The following is a 20,516-nucleotide window of genomic DNA, read 5'->3' as shown; positions in this document are numbered from 1 at the left end:
GCTTGGTCACGAGGTAGGGCCTATGAAGCAACCTTAACGAAATACTGGTAATGCTCTTCTTCTGGTCGACCTCTATGAGACAGTATACAGGGCCACCGTGGGCTTTTTTCACCATACAGAATCAAAAGTTAAATACTAGTATGATCTCATGCAATTCTAAATTCCGCAAACTTAAATTCGCTCATGTTGGGTATCCTCAATGGCCTGCCCGCAGCAACTTGGCCTGTTCGTGCTCTCGAATCTTCCTGTACGCCTCCAGAACATCCGCTCGGGCCTCTTGCAGCTCTTCTCTTCGCTTCAGACTGCCCGCAGCCTTGGGAATGTCGGCAACATTTGCAGTGGCACCTTTGATCTTGATCTGTTTGGACATGTTCTTGTTGAGCTCAGGTGGTGCTTGTGCTTGGTCGTGCACAGCGATCTTGGTTTCTGCTCTTTTCTTCTTCAACTCTTCCCAGGGGTCGTCGACCTTAGCTCCCTTTCGTCGCGCCTTCTTGCCTGTCGCTTCATTGAGTGTTGCTCGAGCAATGGCTACGGCGCCCGTAGGATCCTCGTCAAGTTCCTGTCCGATCGCTTCGTCTGCCTCTTCCTCCTTCTGCTCCTGGATCTTTCGCTCCTCCTCTCGCCATTGAGCGTAAAGTTTATGCATATTTCTCTCCTTTCGTGTGCGGTAGACTTTGAATCCCTGCTCATCCTTTCCATCTTTGATTGTTGTCTTTTTAGTGAGGCCCGCGACCGGTAGCGATGCATCTACTCGCTGAGCAAAGGCCCTAAGATCTTCGCCTGGTCGGATCTTAAGCTCTTCTGATTTCTGTTTTGTCGTCTTTGTGTCTTCGCCATCGTCGAGTCCAGATCTAACTTTCTTACCCTGTGCGACAGACATGAGTCGCCTAAAGGCTCGTGGAGCGTCATTCTCTTTGCGCGCCTTCTTACTCTTCTTGACCTTTGCATCTGTGAGGGCGTCCTTGGTTATTTTTGAATTTTTCCCTGCTCCAGGCTTCACTGTCGCATTCTTCTTGCCAACTTGTAGAGATCGTGCTTTTTGAGAAGGAGGGAGGTTGAACCTAAAGAAACAAGTCAGGTGTGTAGAGAGCAAGAGGGTGCAGTAGGTCGACTTACTCCGACTCGTCGTCTCCTCTCTTTCTCTTATGCTTGTGAGGCATGATTTATGATTGAAAACAGTAGCAGGGGTATCGCGGCTGTCAATTGAAGGGAAAACGGTGACCCTTGCGTGTCAATAGGGATTTTGATGCGATCGTAATATTGCAGACAAACTTGAAGATGGAAACTTTGGGAAGGCCCCAAAAATTCTCTTATCAGGGCTTATCGCAATCAAGGCCCGCAGACCCTGTATGTAGTTGGATACATCCACCATACTTCATGCACTACGGCTTTTGAAGCCACTATATTGAGGATGCTAATTGAAGACGGGTATCTTCTTCGCATCACAACACCTTCATTGAGGCTTCGCTGACCATCATGCCCGGTACATGGTTCCGAGATTGAATCTATGATTCTTCTATCATTAATTTTGTTTTTCTTGTATTACACAATGAAATGGCCCCTGGGAAGACAAGAGTGTGGGGCTAATTCTCATTCATGGCGTACCAAAATAACTTCTCCGGACTTTCCATTCCACTACTCATTGAAGGAAACTCGAGACTAGCATCTGATGACATATAAGTCAAAGCATGTTCCAAAGCCAAGTTATACTTCATTTTATCACTAGAATTTCCATCCAAATCATGCCTTCTCCAAGCGCTGTGCCCCTCAATGGGATCAGCAAAGGAACAACGCGATCAACGACCAAGACTAGCCCCTATGTCTTTGCCTTTGGTGTAGTAGGAGCAGCCATAAGGTCAGTCTCAACTATCATTTCTCTTATGGATATATTCTTATCACAAGCAGTTCCATGATCGTCATGTTTTCTATCATCATTACCAGCACATCCTTCATCTGGCCTTATGTGTCCGAATTACATACCAACAATAATACAGTCAAATCTAGTCCAGAAATCAACTCGATACTTCCTGCGCCATGCCATTCACATAACGACTATTGGAGACTCATGCCTTTCCAATCAGCTGTATATGCCGGTTGTATCGGTGTAGAAGCTGATGTCTGGGCTGTCCAGAGTGAGCTCTATGTCGGCCATGACCTGGGCGGTCTGTCCACTGACCGAACTCTATCATCAATGTATATCCAACCGCTGATGGAGCTACTCCAGTCTCAAAATCTAGACACTGATTCAAATCTGCCGCCTCGAGGTATATATGGTCGTAAACCCGATCAGACAGTGGTGTTACTGGTAGACTTGAAGTCAAATCCCAACACATCATGGCCATTATTGCTCGAAAGACTTGCGCCTCTTCGCCAAAAGGGATGGTTGAGTCATGTCCATGACGGCAAGTTCGTCTCGAGGCCCATCACGGTGGTAGGAACTGGTGAGACCGAGCTGCATCTGGTGAACGAGGCCACCCCTTTTCGGGACGTCTTCCTAGACGCACCGCTTGATCAACTGGATGGGGGTCTTTATAACGACCTGAACTCGTACTACACGAGCGTATCATTTGAAAAGTCGATCGGAAAAGTCGGCTCAAAGGGTCTCAAGCCAGAGCAACTAGCAAAGTTACGCGATCAAATCTCTCAAGCTCATAGCCGAGGACTCAAAGTGCGGTACTGGGGCATGCCATATTGGCCACTTCATGTGCGAAATCGGCTCCGAGAAGTGTTGATTGACGAGGGCGTGGATGTCCTCAACGCGGACGATCTGTGGGAGGCAAGGGAACTTTTCTCTAAGAGAGGGTACATGATTGAGTGAATTATGCATTTGTCGTATCAACCCCAACCGATGTAGTCGACCCACTACTCTGGATATCACAGCACAAATATCTATCATTATGTCAAAGAACCGCCAGACATCCATACCAAATAAGCAAATTGCCGAGTCTCCGGTATATCACCGAGTACAATCTTGATCTCACCTAGTGCGACTGTAACCCATTGACACGTCATGGAGCCTGTAACCCCGCAAGTTGATAACAGAATGGGAAGCATCTCCGTCATGACTTGATATCCTCCAAGCGCGTGAGTGAATGAAAGTCCTCTCTTACATCCACAAACCAACATATCATATTGTCATCAACCGTCACAATGGCAAACGAAGGGCGTATCGCTACTCTGGATGTAAGACTGATTAATCATAACTGTATAACGACACCATGCTCATATAATACAGTCAACCATCGCCGATAGGCTTCCTGCCTTCTCAAAGACACTCTTTGACGGGAAGGCCGCCAAGGACTTGAGCTTTGAGGCAATTGCAAAGCATTTGGGCCGTAGCGAGGTTGCAGTAGCAGCATTGTTCTACGGACAGGCCACCGCCTCGTCTGAGGATGTTGAGAAACTATCAGAGATCCTTGACCTTCCCAAAGAGGCGTTGGCTGCTCAACTAACAGGCTTCCCTAACCGTGGCCAGGCTGGACCCATGCCCCCAACTGAGCCTCTCATCTACCGCTTATATGAGATCGTTCAGAACTATGGCTATGCTTACAAGGCCATCCTCAATGAGAAGTTTGGAGATGGGATCATGAGTGCCATTTGTTTCTCGACCACGGTGGACAAGGAGGTGGACGAGGCAGGCTCACCATGGGTTGTTATCACATTGAAGGGCAAATGGCAAGTCACATACTATCCCTAGCACAAATTTATGGCTAACCAACATGTTCAGGCTTCCTTTCAGTCGCTTTTAGGCATTGTTATTTTGCTGTAATTGGTTGATGGCTCTAAGTAGATCACGCTACATGCCATGTCATTCATATGAATGATTACTCAAAGAGCATTTACACGACGGAGATTGCAAATTGGAGCATCTTTGGGGTCACACAAGCCTAGTTACATGTAGCTCGAGTAAACCGTACTGGGCAGGATGTGGCAATGCGCTTGAAGACAATATGAAGCGAGAGAACAATACTAAGCAATTTACAAAGAAATATCAATATCCAATCCAAGCGTTTCGACGTCCGTGTTCCACATGACAACACAGCTCGGTGTATTTCCAAACCCCGAAAGTTCCTCATGCTTAACTGTAAAAGAAGGTAGGCCAAGCAATCTAGAAGCCTTGCAACAAGTTGGTGGCTGCACTAGCGGCGGGTATTCTTTTGTCTGACAGCAACACCATCTCGAGAACAATATTAAGCGGTTTTGCACGGATCATGGGCTTCACGACCAACACCGCAACTCAGTGAGAGGTACGTGTTATACTGGCCAAAATTGAGAGCCTCTTGATTCTGGCAAGCTAGCCAGGTTCGAGTATAAAGATGATGGCTTCTTCCTCTCAAATCTAATTCTCATCAACCACAACAATCACTCACTTCACACAACACTCTTTCACCATTCTCAACACAGAATACTCTCCGACTTTTCTAAGTCTTTCAACCCCAACTTTCAAAATGCCTTCCACCAAGACCACCTCTTCCCAGAAGCCCGGCTACCCTCTTAGCTGCACTGTCATGGCTAAGCCCACTGCCGCCGACCAGAAGCCCGGTTACCCTCTCAGCTGCAGCGTCATGAAGCAGCCCGCTCAGAAGCCCGGCTACCCTCTCAGCTGCACTGTCATGTAGAGCAGTTTTGCTTTCCCGATCACTTCTGGACTTTCTTTTTGAGAGCGACTTGACAACCAACAACGCACAACCAGCTATCGACAACACACGGCGAAGCGTTCGCTCTCAAACCACAAATTGGAGGAAAATGGAGATGATATGGCAAGGAGAGGATTCATTGGCTTGTTTACTTTTGTTTTTACCTGGCTCTGAGTGACGGGACGCCGGCATGAGGACGCCATTTTACACTGGCTGTTCACTCTCATTCCACTTGGTATGAGAGAAGGACGCCTTATTAGGAGATTGGGGACGATTTTGTAACTTTCTTGAATACAGGCCTTTGGATTGAAATCTTTTGCGCTCTTGAATGTGAACTTGTGAACTATATGTCTGGATTGTGTAAGACATCGCCCGAAATAACAGAACTCCTTGTAGCATGTAGACGCTCCTTGGTAATGAAAATTTTCAGCTTTAAATGGGCATACTCACATTGAAGGACGTACATAGTATGGTAACCAGTATGTTCAGTGTTCATGAACTCTCATGCTGTGATAACACGAGCTGGTAGGTGATTCCCTAAAGTCAAAGTGGGTACTGAAGGCGCGAAAAAATCTAGCTCCACTAAAAAAAAGTCAAGGCGGTGAATTTGGTCCCGCGGCAGAATTTGGAGATTTTTCCTATTAGCACCAGTAACATTTGCCCAGCAGCTTGCGCCGACACAAGATCACTACAAAGTCGCATCAACAAAATAACCGCAAAAATGGTCACAAAAAGCAAGCTAAAGATGGCTCTTGCCGCCGAAAAGGGCACAGATTTCAAGAAGCTTAAGCTCCAGAAGAAACAGAAGGAGGCTACTAAGCGCAACGCCGCCGCTCGTGGAACAGACGACAAGGACTCGGACGAAGAGAAGGAGGAGAAGACGATCCAAATTGAGGCTGATTTTGAGGATGAAGACGACGAGGAAGAGGATGAGGAGGACGACGAGCCCCAGGTTTGTACTAGTCTCACCATATGCTCACAACTTGTATTGACAAATATCACCAGTACGACCTACAAGGCATCAACGATAGCGACGACTCAGACTCTTCAATCGAGCTTGAGGAGAAGATTATTCGCAAGCCAAAGAGAGATACACTCAAGAAGACCGAGCTTGCACAGTTGGCAGCTGAGAAGGCAGCCGCAGCCGCAGCTGAAGAGGACGACGAGGAGGAGGATCCCGAGGCAGACGATATCCCCATGTCCGACCTTGAGGATCTCGACGAAGAAGATAAGGAGGACATTATCCCACACCAGCGCCTCACCATTAACAACACAACCGCCCTCCTCGCCGCCTTGAACCGCATTTCTGTTCCCACAGACAAGTCTGTTCCTTTCGCGACACACCAGTCCCTCGTCTCCAGCAGCGCCACAGCCGAATCTATTCCCGATGTCCAGGACGATCTCCAGCGCGAGCTCGCCTTCTACACCCAGAGTCTCGAGGCCACTCGCACGGCCCGCAAGCTCCTTCGACAGGAGGGTGTCCCCTTCTCTCGCCCCAAGGATTATTTCGCCGAGATGATCAAGGAGGATGCCCATATGGAGAAGGTCAAGGCCAAGCTTGTCGAGGAGGCATCCAACAAGAAGGCTGCCCAGGAGGCTCGCAAGATGCGCGACCTCAAGAAGTTCGGAAAGCAGGTCCAAGTCGCCAAGCTCCAAGAGCGACATAAGGAGAAGCGCGAGACTCTCGACAAGATCAAGAACCTCAAGCGAAGTAAGTACTCTTACAGTCAAGCCATACGTATTAAGTTGCTAACACCCACTCTCAGAGCGCTCAGAAACCGGCGGCGCTGGTCTCGACACCAAGGAAGCCGATATCTTCGACGTTGGTGTCGAGAAGGAGATGAAGAGCCACAACCCTCGCTCAGGCGCTGGCCGCGGTGCCGGAGCCGGCAACCCCAAGCGAGCCAAGAAGAACGAGAAGTACGGCTTCGGTGGCAAGAAGCGTCACGCCAAGTCGGGCGACGCCATGAGCTCCGGCGATCTCAGCGGCTTCGACCCCAAGAAGATGAAGGCTGGCGGCAGAGTATCAAAGTCGCGGCCTGGCAAGGCGAGAAGAAAGTCAATGGGTTCTCGGTAGAGGGGGTGACTAGAGCGGTGTTAATGCCTGTTGTTGACGAGGTTGGCCTGTGTGATGTATTGTTGTTGAAAGAAAAGGCTAGAGATGAAGTACAAGGGCTGGCGTTTCGGGTCCTCTTGCATGTAAATCGAAACAATTTGGTCAATATTCATATTTCCTATCACCAAAATATTTTCTGCACACAAGTTTTTACAAAGTAATGCGCTTGCTATGCCTGGACGAAAGAAACGCAACAGTGTTGTCGCGGTAGGCTCACGCACATCTGGAGACTATCATTTATCCGCACTTTCGATATTCACCAAGGGACCGTTGTTTATTTTATTGTTTTTTGGTCATTTCGTCTATACCCAAAGGACTAAGTAGCAGATTCTGGTCACAACTGCATATGAGCTCTTGCAGTCCTAATACCTGTTGTGATGATGCCCTTTTCGAGGCACAATCACCAAGCAAGAGGCCGCATTTAACTCTGTTGAATATGCACATCAGTATCCACTGATCCAACTTTTGCGGTCGACTGTGCTCAATCTGTCTGTCGCGAAGCTTCTTCGCGGGTCTCCATCGTTGTTCCACCGTCATCAATCATATCCAGATGTCCATGCACCCGAAGTGGCGGCATCCGAGAGCCTCCAGCAGTTAGAGGTATCTATATACATAAAGGAGCATTGTTTTCGTCTGCTATATAGCCGCCCCTTGTGAAAAACGCCTGCACTCAAAGGAGAGGGGTCTCTGAGCGATTGCCAGCCGCAACAATAAGAAATGATTAAAAAAGAAAACCTGCAAGGCTGTGAGAAGTGCTGTAGAGGATAAAGAATATAAAAAGAAAACATTGGAAGTGCAATGACATGTGATATGCACCCAAAAAGTCAGTGACCGTAATGCCCAACCCGAAGACGCCCATGAAAAGAGAAAGCAAAACCAGTGGTATCGAGAAGAAACGCCATGCGCTCATGACACGCTTTGCTGTGCAATGCATTCGCAACCCTTAAAGAAGAATGTGTATGAATCAAGCATTGATGCCGCAGAATTCGCCGAGAAGATGCTGTTGTGAATTGGTTGTCGTATAAATCGTTGTGTCAAACCACCAGCTTACTGGGTGGCCGCTACGCACCAGTGGCGATGGAAAGCCCATGCGCTCTTCTGACACTCCTTACTACAGTATTTGGTGCGTCGGCATCGGCGGCATTTCGCAAACTGGCGGGTGTACTCTTCCCATTTACCGCATTGGTAGTAGGCACACTGGCGAATGCCGCCACGAGTGTCATCCTTGCGGCAGAGATTTCTCATGACAACGCCGGCCCAGTACTGCATATCAGTACTGTGATAGCGCACTGTGAACTTCTCAACAAGAGGGAAGAGGTTGAAATCATTGGAAAGCAGATACTCTTCGTCGTCGGCATCTTCATCGTAAACCTCAGGAACATCCTCTTCCTCATCCATGGCAGTAATATCCTTATCGATGGCAGCAAGCTCTTTACCGATCTTGAGACGCGGGACAAGGTGACTCTTTTGGAAATAAGAGCGAAGGCCACAGTACTTGGAGACATATGCAAGAAGCTGCAGAGACATGAGCACGTCTTCCTCCCGAGGCATAGCGGCGACCATTTGAGGGTTGGGGACGAAATTACGGTCCAGGAGATATCGAGGGACGGTGGTAGCAGCCAGAGGAGGTTGCGGAGGAGTGGTCATCGCAGGACGGTTAGGTGAGAGTCCAATCGCTGGGACCGGTGTCGTGGCGTTGTTGTTGGTAAGGCTGCCATCCATGGGGCTACGGTGGTTGATATTGAAGGTGCTGGCTTCCTGATGGGTCTCGGAGACTGTTGGCGTAGCCAAGTCGAGAGCTGTACCACCAAGCATGGTGTCGCCGTCCTCCATGGTAATATCCTGAATACCGACAGCTGATTGCAGGTTGTCGGTACCTGTCATTTCTGTCTCGGGTGACTCGTCTGAAGGCATGCTATCACCGTTAATGTCATCGGCATCGGCAGTCGAGTTCTGGTGACGGATGGATGGGCGTCGGCGAGATCGACCAGATGGGCCAAGGGCGGATGCTGGGCGGACAGTGGGCGACCGCATCTGAGGAGGTGGCAGAGGCGTCGTTGGCGATGTCGGTTGGGAAACCAAATCTGTGGAGCCAAATGGGGCCATTGAAGCAAGGCGATCAATATCACGAACAGGTCTCACAAACCCCTCGACAGTATCGGTGGTCGATACTGCAGTTGCAAGGGGCTGCATGGTCTGACGAGGGGCTGAAGTCGTGGCGTGACGGTCTTCAAGTCCTCTCACTCTCAGGGGCTGGTGACGAGCTGAACCCCATGATGTAGAGCGTTCTGAAGCGGACTGAGGCCATTGGGAACTACCCATAGCAGTGTCTAGAGACTGTTGCTGAGGGTGGGTTTGAGGAGCGGCAGTAGATGGTCCTGCGTAGGAGGCTGAAACATCGATGGAAGGCGGCGGACCGTGACGGCGAGATCGCTGTTCGGTGGTGTCGACACGAGAGCCAGATCGATGGCCAAATGCAGAAGTACCCACAGCTGCCGATGATGAAGATGATGCAGAAGCAGTGGCCGATGCTGAATTGGATGAAGAAGGCTTCGGGTTTTGGCGATACTCGTGGCCTCGGTGACGATGGTTATCGTAGTTCTGCTTTTGTTTGGCTTCTTCAGCCTTCTCGCGGCATTTGTCAACAGCCTTGGTATAGTTATCGAGAATTGTAGCGATAACAGGGACCATGTCAGCCTCGACAACACGAGTGCGGACGTTTTCCGTGCCTCGAACACCAATATTGACGACACACTGGAAAGCAAGGTTCCATTTCCACATTCCCATCATGTCCTTACTACGGCCTTGTTTCAGAATGCAGACAAGACGCTCAATACCTCCATCGACAGTGAGGATGTCGCGGATACGAGCAGAAGATGTGGTGAGATAGGCGAGATGGTTGAGCGAGTTGATGAGGGGGAGTGTCGAGGTGCAATCGAGCGCACGGCGATCATATAGGGCGGTGGTAATACCGACGGACGCCTTGTTGACGTTTGGGATACTAAAGTTGACTTCCCTCATGATTGCGGTTGATGGCGATGGCCAAGGATCGAGGAGGTTTTTCGAGATGGTATGGTACGGGAGGGATTATTCAGGGTCCCAAATTGTCGAGGTGGTGTGGCGACCTGAAGCCTGATTACAGAGAGTCTGGCCAGATTCGCAATGTAATGACACAAAAGGATGCGAAGTTCAATGATGATGAGGACAAACCCCTCGATGGGGGACTGGCCAAGGAAAAGCGAGTCGGGCAGAGTTTTGAGGTTATCGTTACGGTTCGTGACGCGGTGGAGCGGATTGATGCAGGATTACTCGTGAGTGCCTTTGGACAGGGGAACGGTTTCCAACGGCCAAAGACAAGATTTAGAAGGTATAAGGACAAAGAGTTTTGTACAGCAACAGTAATGGAGAAAAACAGGAAGGTGAAATGGAGGATATGCTGAAGATGGCTTTGGAGCGGTTGAAGAGGTGACGGGAGGTGAGTTTGAGTCGATGAATAAGATGGGATAGATGGGAGACAAGACAGACGGACGGGAGAAAAGACGGGAGTGAAGTGGAGAGTCGATTGAGGGAGTGAGTGATGTTAGGTGAAGAGGCTGGGCTGGTTTGGTTTTAGGCGGGTTTTCGAAACCCAGGCATTCGGCCGATGGCAGCCCAGTAGCCCACCTACAGAGCACCCTCTGGCACTGTACAGTAGGGGAGACCGAATTAGGCGGGCGCACCAGGGGGGAGATGCTCTCTTTGGCGGGTCTTGGGGCCTAGAAGTGGAAGAAATGGGGGAGGTCTGTGGGTGTGAGGTCTGTGGCGGTGGAGGGACCCGACACCTGATGAGCTGCAGCAAGGAACTTGACTGTATTAAGGGTGCTGCTTTGAGAGATGATGTTGAGTTGAGATGCCAGGCGGTATTTGATTTGCAGAGTAATCAATCGTCCAATATCAAAGTTTGATAAAAATGAAATAGTCGTTGGAAATGTTTATAAAATAGGAACAAGAAAAGTTCGAAGGACAGGAAGTAAGATGTCCACTACTAACATACGTAGGTACTTAGGTTCATTGCCTTGTTGCTGTTACAGCGCGTACAGCTAGCTACCTAATACTAAGTGTTATGTAAGCTTGGAGTCGTCGGTCAAATGTCAGATCCCCCTCCAGTTAATAATTGATCCCCTTGTCCAAATCATTTTTCCGTTCTCGTACTGAGTGATTATTGTTCGCCTCTTCCATCACAAAGGCCTAGAATCTGCTGCAGGAGGATGGGTACCGGATCGCATGCGAGATTATATGAATGGATGGCTAAAATGAACGGAAACAGATGGGGAAAAGAAAATAAAAACGCAATTGAAGCTCGGCGACAGCGAGGCTACAATAAAAGCGAAGCTGATGAGTGAGCCTCTGCCTGGGTGACTAAACTAAAGTGACTCAAGCTCAAGCAAGCTGAGAAAGCTCGTGCGCTCAAATGGTCCAATACATGACAGCTGAAATGAAGGAAATACGCAATGCCTTGGATCCTGCTTAATATTTCAGCAGGCTGGCATTGCCATTTGGTGAGGTTGGGGGCTTTGATTTTGATTACATATGGCCACTGGTGGAATTGTTTCAGGCGTAACTGGAGATGACAGGGGCATGCATCTTCTCCCTTGCACACCATTCCCAATTATTGCTCATTTTTATCTCTTCCTCCCAGCAATATTAAAATATAACAATCCTCGGCTCCGGTTTCTGGGAATGCTCTAGGGCATGGTTCTTTGTTGAGGGGTTCATCATAGCTTTGATCCAGAGTCAGACAGGCTATGGAACAAAGGATTGATGGCATGGCAGGCCGCTATTTTGGCTGACGCCAAGTCTGGCAATGACTGATATGAGGATCAGTGGACGGCATGAATCCATCCCACTACGCATAATCAATAAATAACCTTGACGGATACCTGTGTGGACAAACAATCGAGCAGTGACCGACAGTATGATATTGTGCCACTCTTTGAGACGAGCCAAGCTTGTCAAATAAGCTCTTGCATGACGATTGAGTTCCATAGAATAACCAACATGACCATTTTTGATGCAGCGGGTGGCTTGCTTTGTATGCGGGTGAAACACACAACGTTGTAGCATGGCAAAGTGAATAATGGCCAGACAGTCTCCGCATCTCTTCTGAGTCAATATTCAGAATGTCGACTTGCTAAATACTGGCTACTGGCTAGTCTAGCATTCCGAGTCATCTCTCTATGGAAAACCATCACGAGACCGCTATCTCATATCATGTCCATGACTATGACCTTGTCCACGAGATGAGCTTGCGTCGGGCCGTCAGCCAAGGAAGCTAATTACCTTGAAAGCGGTTGCGCTTGGAGCATTTCGGTTCGGCTTTGAACCCCCACGTACCGCATTTCCATCGATTTGTTAGTAATTGGGGGTTATCATATCGCCATTGGCGGCTATCACAAAGTATACAAATATTTTTATCGATTTTCCAGAAGTACGGTCTGCTGCAAAACTTAAACAGTATGTATGACTAGATGAGCGGTGATAATTCCTAATACATTATCAACATGCTAACTATCATGAAGGATCACACTGAGCCAAGAACCATACAAGCGGAGACGGCGAGTTCTCGACTTCCTCAGGCACGACGTATTCGGATGATAAACTGCCGATCCTCTCATGCAAATCAACGGTTTTGTCGCTCAAACTGAATCAGGCAATGATTGATACTCTCGGGAAATTTTCCACCATGTCAATCACAAAAATCGCCGCCATCTACCTTACCCTAGACCCTGGAGAGGATCGCATTCTGACAAGGGAAGCACATTTTATATCAATGTCCCCTCATATCAGATACTGCTTCATATATCCTACAGTCACTTGATGTAATTTTCTGTCAATTCTTGTATCCCCCTTTGTATCTACCTGCTGACAGAGGACCAAAGCCGTTGCTTAGGTAGTATTCATTGAGGTGGGACAACGAACAAACAATGTCACCCAACAGAAACTTGGGCTTGTTTTCGTTGTAAAGCCAACATCACCGTAGACACAACAAATTGTTTTTTTTAATATAATTTACTGCAGACCTGAACTTTGTTGAGTCGCTTCTATTGAGCCTCCTCGTCATTCCCGCGCTAGAGGCTTGCACAGACCCCGCTGAGACTGCCACGATCCCATGTCCCAAATATTGATCAGGATCAAGCCCGACATGATTGGTTGTCGTGGCGTATGTTGCCGCTGTATCGGCGCTTAACTTTTGTAAGCACCAACAAGACATCCTTTGACAACGAATTGGAAGTGAACAGCAGTCAATGATCGTCGAGGCTGCATTCACTGAGCATTTGATTTAAAGGATCTAGCTAGATTGGGACAGAGTTGCAGTATGTAAATGAATTTCACCAACATCCCAACCCAATCTAGAGGGTAGTGAAAAAGTTGATCTTTGAGCTTTAGGCTACAAAAATAAATAGCCCAAGAAGTATGATCTATCTAAGTAGCATACACTGGCCAAATAATTTCGTCTCTTATGCTTCTGGCGCCTAATTTTTCTGGTACCAATACAGGAGCCGTCTTGAAGAACATATCAATAAATCCTCATTAATAATCATTAATAGTATCAAGTTCGAGTAGATAGTGTCAGAACTTAATTCAAGCTCAAAGCCAGAAACATCCAACCAACGCATGATCTAGTCACCACTGATTTTAGCATGCCGGAAGTACTTCATCCCAACCCAAGCTACAACAACCCATACCCACGCCATTACGCCCGTGAGAATGATTAACGCAGGGTAGTACCCTACGATTGGCAGAGTATCATCATCTTCGAACTCTGGCGGCGCATATGGAGTCTTGCCCACGTCCCACGCCCAGCTCCAGAGATCAAAACAAGAACCCATTCCAACGACAAACACAAACCATGTCACGCACAGAACAACCCATCCCCACCATTCCGTGTCTGCATAGTCCCAGTCTTCATGTGCCGGCAATGTGTTGGATGACAAACCACTGAACGACAATGGGGACTTTGCTCTGTTTGTGAGCCGTCTGCGTTGTGATGATGTTGATTTCACACTGTTGAAGTAAGAGTCTGGTCCTGGTGATATTGACAGGCTCTGCCTAATTGTCGATGAGCTACCGGGTATCTGGAGCATATCTTCCTCATCTGTAGATGTATAAGATGCTCCATCTTGATCCGTCAGTGCTGTTGAACGAGCTGTGGTATGCAATGATGCCACTTTCGTAGGAAGTACAGGCGCCGTGCCGAGTCCTCCAGGTAAAGGTGCAAACCCATCGACATGTGTACGCTGCGACGCATTTAGATCCAAGGATTCTATCGGCGACGGACTCTGGGTCTGCACGGCCGTAGGATCGAGTCCATATGTAGAAGCATGGGAAGTGTCGATAACCAGGGACCTGCTTTCTCTGCGCTCGCGTTGTGCTCCTCGACCAAGCAGGGCAGCTTTCCTAAGAGATCCCCGGCGTCTTCGTGTTCGTTGATATTGTATCACGCTCGCAGATGGTCGAGCAGCAGGCCGAGGGGTTGTCGCATGGGCATCGTCGTCGATCGCATTTTCGGTCTGTTCACGTCGCTTTTCTGGTGATGTCCTCAAAAAGGGGAACTTGGACAAGATGCTCGAATTCGAGGAGTTTCGTCGATGAGATGGAGAGGGTGCAGGTAAAGTGCCCTGTTTGTTTTCTGAATTGCCCTCCATGGCGAGGTTTTAAGTGGGAGCGCCAAGCAAAGTGGTTACTTATATTCGCTTTTCCGAATGTCGAGGGAAGAACCAAGAAGTTGGGGCCAGCATTCGGTAGGTAGTGGGAGCAAAATCATTCACGGTCACAAGCATGTGCCGCGAACTATTATTATTATTGATGTGAAGGGAATAGCTGCATGGCTTTCGTAGCCTTTGTATGATGTGAACTGTCGCAGACGTAGAGGCTGCAAGAACTACCTACTGAAGCCAGGTAGAGGACATGAAGCTAATGACGATATCTTTGAGGCGTCTAGAGGCTACCTGTGGGTAGCAGGAAAAATGACCTCCCAAGTTATAGGATATAAAAATAAGTAGTCTAAGAACCATAGTCTAAGGAGCATAAAGTGTTCCACTAATTTCGTCCTTTATGTTTCCAGCGGTCAATTTTCTTACCTATACCCTGAGAGGCCAGCCACAAAGAAGCCCTGGTCGGGCCCAGGGATTCCATGATCCGCTAGAACAGACATGGATGATGTGGCTTGGGCGCTTGTGTAGCCCCCTGCATCCTCCAGAGTACCCCTGAAAAACCCCCCATCGGTCCGTCCGCCTCCACAGTGGACATGGAACCTAATGGTTATCGATCGCGACGTCAACCTACGCATTCCATTTTGTCTTCCGTTTCGTCTCGGCTTGCGCTATCGACGAAACCAGTTTGCGCCCAAAACCTTGAACATTCATGTCACGGCTTCCAAGTTTCTAAAACGGGGTTCCTGGAATCAATCGATCGGGTTATCGATCTAACTGAATAAAGAAGCGCGTTATCCGAAAGCAGCAGCATATGTCGGACTATCCAGGTGCTTGTCCTCCTCAGAAACTCCGTCCGCCAAGTCTGGTTTTCCAGGGCGATAGCGACGACGATTTTGACATAACGAACCTCGAAAAGTTTACAGACGGTGGTGTTGATAAGAACAACGGCTCTATCGGTATCAATCGCCAACTTAACCATAACGCCGTCGCTCAGAATTCGGCTGCGAATCTACTGATACCCTCTACGACAACTACGTCCTCTTCCTCCTTATCGCTCCCGACAATGAACGCAGAAGACGAGACAGCGGACTCTCCTTTGTCCCCTGGGTTTAAGAACCCTTTCAACTTCCAGACGCAGGTGATCTCCGCAGGTCCTGTCAAGTCGGTGTGTAGCCTTTCTTTTCATGTCTCAAACAATACGCTGATATATCTTTTTCGCAGAACATTGGACAACGCCGTGGACACAGATACAAACACAGTAGTATCTCATCTCAACATCAAATCTTCAAAGAGCCACCGCAGAGACCCCCACCTGTCCTTCCCGCTTCTCTCCCTATCCCGACCGCTCGCGAGGCATGGAAAAGCATGACAAAGGACCAACGTATTCACTGTTACTGGAGCATGTGCCACCTTACTGTGGCTACTTATATCTTCTTCCGATCAGAGGGCTCTCTCGCCACTACGGCCCTCTCGCATCTTGTATTCTTCGATGCCGGCAGTGCTGCTGTCTGTGTTATGGTTGATGTCCTTGGTAATTTTGAGGTTTGGAGACGCAGCAGTATCCGGCACCCCTTTGGTCTCGAGAGAGCCGAGGTCCTTGCTGGATTCGCCATGTCTGTTTTCCTTCTCTTTGGAGGGTTTGACTTGGTGTCACACACACTCAAGCATTTTCTCGAGTCTCTTGGTAGCCACGAGGCTCATCATGAGCACGGCCATGACAGTCCAGATGGTTCTATTGACCTTGTGTCTGCTGCTGCTATGGTGAGCACCCTAGTTTCGGCATATGGTCTTCGGAACCATGCTCGTATTGCCAAACTTCTGCGTGTCTCGTACCTTGCTGCTTTGCCAAGTGTATTGTCGAACCCCTTCCACTTCCTCACACTCTCATTCTCCGCCGTTATTGCTCTTCTCCCACTTCTCTCTATCTCACTCTACACATGGCTCGACCGTCTTATCTGTGTTGTTATCGCATTTGCCATGTTTGCCCTTGGTATGCGGTTAGCCGTCGCACAGGGTCTTATGTTACTCATGTCCTATGGTGGCAGTGATGGCAACAACGGCGTCAGTGCCGTCCTTCGAGAGATTGAGACTGAACCAAGCGTTGTTGCTATTGATGATGCGCAATTCTGGCAGGTCCACTATGGTCTTTGCATGGCCAACCTCAAGTTAAGTGTGGTCAAAGGTTATGATGAGATGTCCATAAGTAAGCTACGACAGCGTGTTTCGGGCTTAATCCAGAACAGACTAGGCGAAGGATATGGCCATGGTGGAAGTATCAGATGGGAGGTGACGCTGCAAATGAGTACAGAGGGCAGTACATAAAGGGCACAACATCATTTCAAGGCAGGATAGTGGACGCGTATACTTACCTTCGATTTCGCACATATATCAATACCACTACATAATATCCGTAAAGCACCCTTACCCATGTTCTCTGTCATCATTTGCCCTCCGGATGTGAGTAGAAAAGTAGCCTCTGAGCTTTAGAATACAAAAATAAACAGCCTAAGAAGCCCTGATCCAAATAGCATAAACCCTTTTGTCTCTCATGTGTTTCCTTAGGTTGTGATTGAAGAACTGGGCTGTTTAGCAGTGCCTTTATATTGTGTTGAGAATAATGCTGCTTTGAGCCCTACCCCTGATCCAAGTAGCATAAAGTCACATATCAATTTCGTCTCTTATTCAAGCCTCTTCACCGGCTCATCTATTTACCTAAGAAAGTGGTGATAATCTAATTTCAACAATTCAATCAATCATACAACTCCTTCAACTCCCTCCCATTGAAGATCATGTGTCTCATTTTAACAAGAGACCTGCTCAGAACAGGTCCCGTTGGTCTGCTTAGAATAAGCCCCATCGACCTTGCTGACGGTCTCTTCTGGCGTTAGCGTGTGTTCGTTCGCGGCCGTCGAGCTGCCGGAGGCTCTCCATTTTCTCGAGAACCAGCTCAAGCAATTCCTTCCGGCGAATGACCTCCAGATGCCGACGGATTTTAGGATCTTCCTTGGCGAATTTCTCGATCTCGTCGTCAGATAGGTGCTGACGACCAAGGCGGCGATCCAGCTCCCGAGGAAAGCTATAATAAAATTCCGTGAGGAGCTCCACGTTCAGGAAAAGGACAGCAGTGGACGCCATCTTGGTAGCAGCAGCATCAAGGAAAACCTCGGGGCAGTAGTACTTGTTCTTGGGGTCAGCACACTGCTTGGATTTGACTGCAAGCAGCCGCATCTTGATAATGTCCGCTCTGTCACGCAGGAAAACAGCCTCCCGCCCTGTATACATGTTAGCCCCCGAGGAAATATATTTTCATATGTGTTGAACTTACCCTTGCTCAGAAGAGCAGCGCTAAAACCACCGGCGCCGCTACGGTTATCGCCTTCAACAACAACTTCGCCCTTGCGGGCCTTATCAACGTAGGTCATAACGTCTTTGATCTTTCGTTTTCCACCGACACTATCCTCGAGGGTTTTCAAAGCTCTCTCACAATCCTGAAGCTCCTTCTTAAGCACGCCACCGACGTGATCACGCCCCTTAGTCCACTCCTGGTTCTCGAGTTCGATCTCGAATTTATAGGGTTTGATACAATTTTCCACTTGGTCGCTGGTGCTGTAGAACTTATCGCTAAGAATGCTCGAGGCGGCTTCCAGAATAGCCTGACGGGTGGTGGGGTTGCTGGAGAAGCTTGAGTTGCTGATAAGGGAGTCGATGTGAGCCTGGATAGAATTTTTAACCGCAGTGGTGGCTAGACGCCCAACACCGAGCTTCGTAAGCGCGGATGTAGAAGCATCCAACTGTCGATGCCAGTAGAGAGAATCGGCAGGAGCTTTGGGGAGATCTGCTAGACTATCCAAGTCGGGGTTCACTGGCGAGAGATCTTCGATGGGCTTGTTCCAATACCTGGCCGCGAGCAAGTCAAGGACCTTCTGGTCCAGTTCCTGCTTCAGGAGCTCGTGCATCTGAGGACGTCCGAACTCCTCAGCAAACTGCTTGAAAGAGTGCTTGAAGGCATCCAAGCTCTCTGCAAGATATGATTCGGCCGAAAGAGGTCGGTCGTTATATTGAACCTTGAACTCATATGTGGCCTCCTCAAGCTCTTGTCGAATAGCATCACTGGTGCTTTGTAGGCTTCCAGACATTGTCTGTTCTAGGACATGCATAAGCTTCTTGCGGAGCGTCTTGGTTCCAACATTGACTTCAGCCCCCGGACCGAATTCCCTAGGATGAGCGTCAAAGAAAGTCTTCTCTTGTTTGTTAATCTGGGCAAGTCGGTTAGTGTTGCCCATCTTGAATAATCCTTGGTTTTGAGGCGCCTTGGAAATCACGCCCACATATCCCAGTCTCAAGGGGTACTGTTGATCATTCAAGATGTTTGCTCCACGGACAGGATCGACCAAGTCCATCTTGGTAACCACACCGATTGTTCGCTCACCCCTAGGGTCAACCCTGCGAGACGCGCGGAGGGCAGTCGAGTTTGCTAAATCCACATCGGCAGCGGAGATGGCAAGGATGACATTGGGAGGCTGAATATACTTGTCACAAAGCTCGGAAATTTTTTGCTTTAGTTCCAGGGGCTGGTTTTGTCCTACGACCTGAATGTACCCGGGAAGATCGATAAGTGACAGGTCGGGCACGTTCGGGGAGTAGACGGTTAGATGAATTGGGTCATCGGAGACACACTGACTATCGGGGACGGCAAGGTTGAGTTCGGTCAGAGTCCGCTGAATTGACGAGAAGTCGGTGATATGTCTCAGTCCAAGGTCGGGAAACTCGCCATACTCCTCCTTAGCAGATGGCGTGTTGACGAGAGTCAGCTCAATTGGCCTCCTTGTAACCATGTTGGAACCCTTTGGAAGAAATTCGTGACCAACAATAGCCTCCAAGACGGAGCTCTTTCCAGAGGACTGGGATCCTATAACCACGATGGAGGGAAGGGTCAAGGTGCTAGACTGTCCGACCTTCTGGAGAATGGTTCGAATCTCGATCATTTTCTTAGTTAGAAGCATCATCTGGTCGTCCTTAGCCACCTGTTCGACATTTCGAGGGTCCTCATCGTCAGACTGGTCGTAGCCATAAGCAGCAGCTGTAGCACCAACAGCAGCTGCGGCGCCAACCTTGCTCTGCTTTGGCTCGCCACCGCCTGAACCGCCTGAACCACCTGTACCAACATCTTCCTGAAGTTTTAGGATTTGTTTGACCCAGTCGGGCAGTTCGGCCTTTTCTTTCGTAGATTCCCATCCTCGATTTACTTGATCAGCTATGTCCTTGGCACCGCCAAATAAGCTCGAAGCTGCGCCCGAAATGGTATCTGTGGTTGTGTTGAATAGGTTCACCGCGAATGTGCCGGCCTCTGTAACAGTTAGCAATATGTTTGATATATATATGTACGGGATTAAGTTTGTGACATACGAGCTGCTTGGTATTGGACCCAGGCAAAAGCACCGATGGCCACACCGCCAAACATTGCCGGTACTCTTAGAAACTTGACCATAAGTTTAGGTAAGAATCTAGCAAAGGAGGCATTCCTTGTAGTGACGGCATTGTGAAAAGCATTGTTTCCGCCTTGCCACATTCGTTTTCGTGTCGCTCGAATCGCAGCATCAGCTTGGAGGAGGCCACCTGTGGATTGACGATGTAGATGCAGATGTCTGACGGGAAGGACCGTAGCCCTGCGTGGGAGAGGCCGTAACCCAGCGGCGAGTAGTCCACTCATGCTGGCCTTAAGTCTGTGATGCAAGATTAAGGTCCCGATGATAAGGGCCGACAGCTCGCCCAAGTTGATGGTAAAAGTGGCCGGTATGGGCGTAGCATTCGATGGAGGTTGTGTTGAGCCGCTTTTTAGGTACTAAGTTAGGTACATATCCTGAGCACAAGGCGGGGCATGAGACACTAAGCCTGGTTAGGTCACTTACATCTCAACTTTCAATGATATATATCTTCAGCAATGAACTTCTTGGGTAAGGCTAGACAAAATTTACCTAGAAACATACTCTAAGATACACTAAAATTCCATAAGAAATCACGCCAGATTATGACCAGAAACATTCATCGAAAGTATCTGCTTACAATAAC

At 48.7% G+C, this 20,516-nt stretch overlaps 8 protein-coding genes across 8 annotated transcripts; 4 read left to right on the top strand and 4 right to left on the bottom strand.

Moving 5' to 3' along the window:
* Window positions 1-196: 196 nt before the first annotated feature.
* FPOAC1_011254 (uncharacterized protein) lies at window positions 197-1,160 on the bottom strand (the record flags this gene model as incomplete). Its single annotated transcript, XM_044855637.1, has 2 exons — window positions 197-1,061; window positions 1,117-1,160. 2 exons carry the CDS (start codon window positions 1,158-1,160, stop codon window positions 197-199), a joined length of 909 nt encoding a protein of 302 aa, XP_044702950.1.
* A 582-nt stretch (window positions 1,161-1,742) lies between these two features.
* Window positions 1,743-2,818, top strand: FPOAC1_011253 (uncharacterized protein; the record flags this gene model as incomplete). Its single annotated transcript, XM_044855636.1, has 2 exons — window positions 1,743-1,855; window positions 1,906-2,818. 2 exons carry the CDS (start codon window positions 1,743-1,745, stop codon window positions 2,816-2,818), a joined length of 1,026 nt encoding a protein of 341 aa, XP_044702949.1.
* Window positions 2,819-3,150: 332 nt separating this feature from the next.
* On the top strand, window positions 3,151-3,749 carry CYN1 (Cyanate hydratase; the record flags this gene model as incomplete). The annotated part of the gene is made up of 3 exons (XM_044855635.1): window positions 3,151-3,183; window positions 3,236-3,675; window positions 3,728-3,749. The coding sequence occupies 3 exons, from the start codon at window positions 3,151-3,153 to the stop codon at window positions 3,747-3,749; spliced, it is 495 nt and encodes a 164-aa protein (XP_044702948.1).
* A 699-nt stretch (window positions 3,750-4,448) lies between these two features.
* FPOAC1_011251 (uncharacterized protein) lies at window positions 4,449-6,714 on the top strand (the record flags this gene model as incomplete). Its single annotated transcript, XM_044855634.1, has 4 exons — window positions 4,449-4,615; window positions 5,283-5,589; window positions 5,643-6,348; window positions 6,404-6,714. 4 exons carry the CDS (start codon window positions 4,449-4,451, stop codon window positions 6,712-6,714), a joined length of 1,491 nt encoding a protein of 496 aa, XP_044702947.1.
* Window positions 6,715-7,800: 1,086 nt separating this feature from the next.
* FPOAC1_011250 (uncharacterized protein) lies at window positions 7,801-9,774 on the bottom strand (the record flags this gene model as incomplete). The annotated part of the gene is made up of 1 exon (XM_044855633.1): window positions 7,801-9,774. One exon carries the CDS (start codon window positions 9,772-9,774, stop codon window positions 7,801-7,803), a length of 1,974 nt encoding a protein of 657 aa, XP_044702946.1.
* A 3,638-nt stretch (window positions 9,775-13,412) lies between these two features.
* On the bottom strand, window positions 13,413-14,438 carry FPOAC1_011249 (uncharacterized protein; the record flags this gene model as incomplete). The annotated part of the gene is made up of 1 exon (XM_044855632.1): window positions 13,413-14,438. The coding sequence occupies one exon, from the start codon at window positions 14,436-14,438 to the stop codon at window positions 13,413-13,415; it is 1,026 nt and encodes a 341-aa protein (XP_044702945.1).
* An 820-nt stretch (window positions 14,439-15,258) lies between these two features.
* Window positions 15,259-16,769, top strand: FPOAC1_011248 (uncharacterized protein; the record flags this gene model as incomplete). Its single annotated transcript, XM_044855631.1, has 2 exons — window positions 15,259-15,612; window positions 15,669-16,769. The coding sequence occupies 2 exons, from the start codon at window positions 15,259-15,261 to the stop codon at window positions 16,767-16,769; spliced, it is 1,455 nt and encodes a 484-aa protein (XP_044702944.1).
* A 519-nt stretch (window positions 16,770-17,288) lies between these two features.
* FPOAC1_011247 (uncharacterized protein) lies at window positions 17,289-20,157 on the bottom strand (the record flags this gene model as incomplete). Its single annotated transcript, XM_044855630.1, has 3 exons — window positions 17,289-17,719; window positions 17,773-19,794; window positions 19,854-20,157. 3 exons carry the CDS (start codon window positions 20,155-20,157, stop codon window positions 17,289-17,291), a joined length of 2,757 nt encoding a protein of 918 aa, XP_044702943.1.
* Between the last annotated feature and the right edge of the window lie 359 nt (window positions 20,158-20,516).

The sequence above is a fragment of the Fusarium poae genome, chromosome 4, assembly GCF_019609905.1.
Source record: "Fusarium poae strain DAOMC 252244 chromosome 4, whole genome shotgun sequence".
In the NCBI taxonomy this organism is placed as follows: Eukaryota; Fungi; Ascomycota; class Sordariomycetes; order Hypocreales; family Nectriaceae; genus Fusarium; species Fusarium poae.
This window is presented reverse-complemented; position numbering and strand designations above follow the sequence as displayed.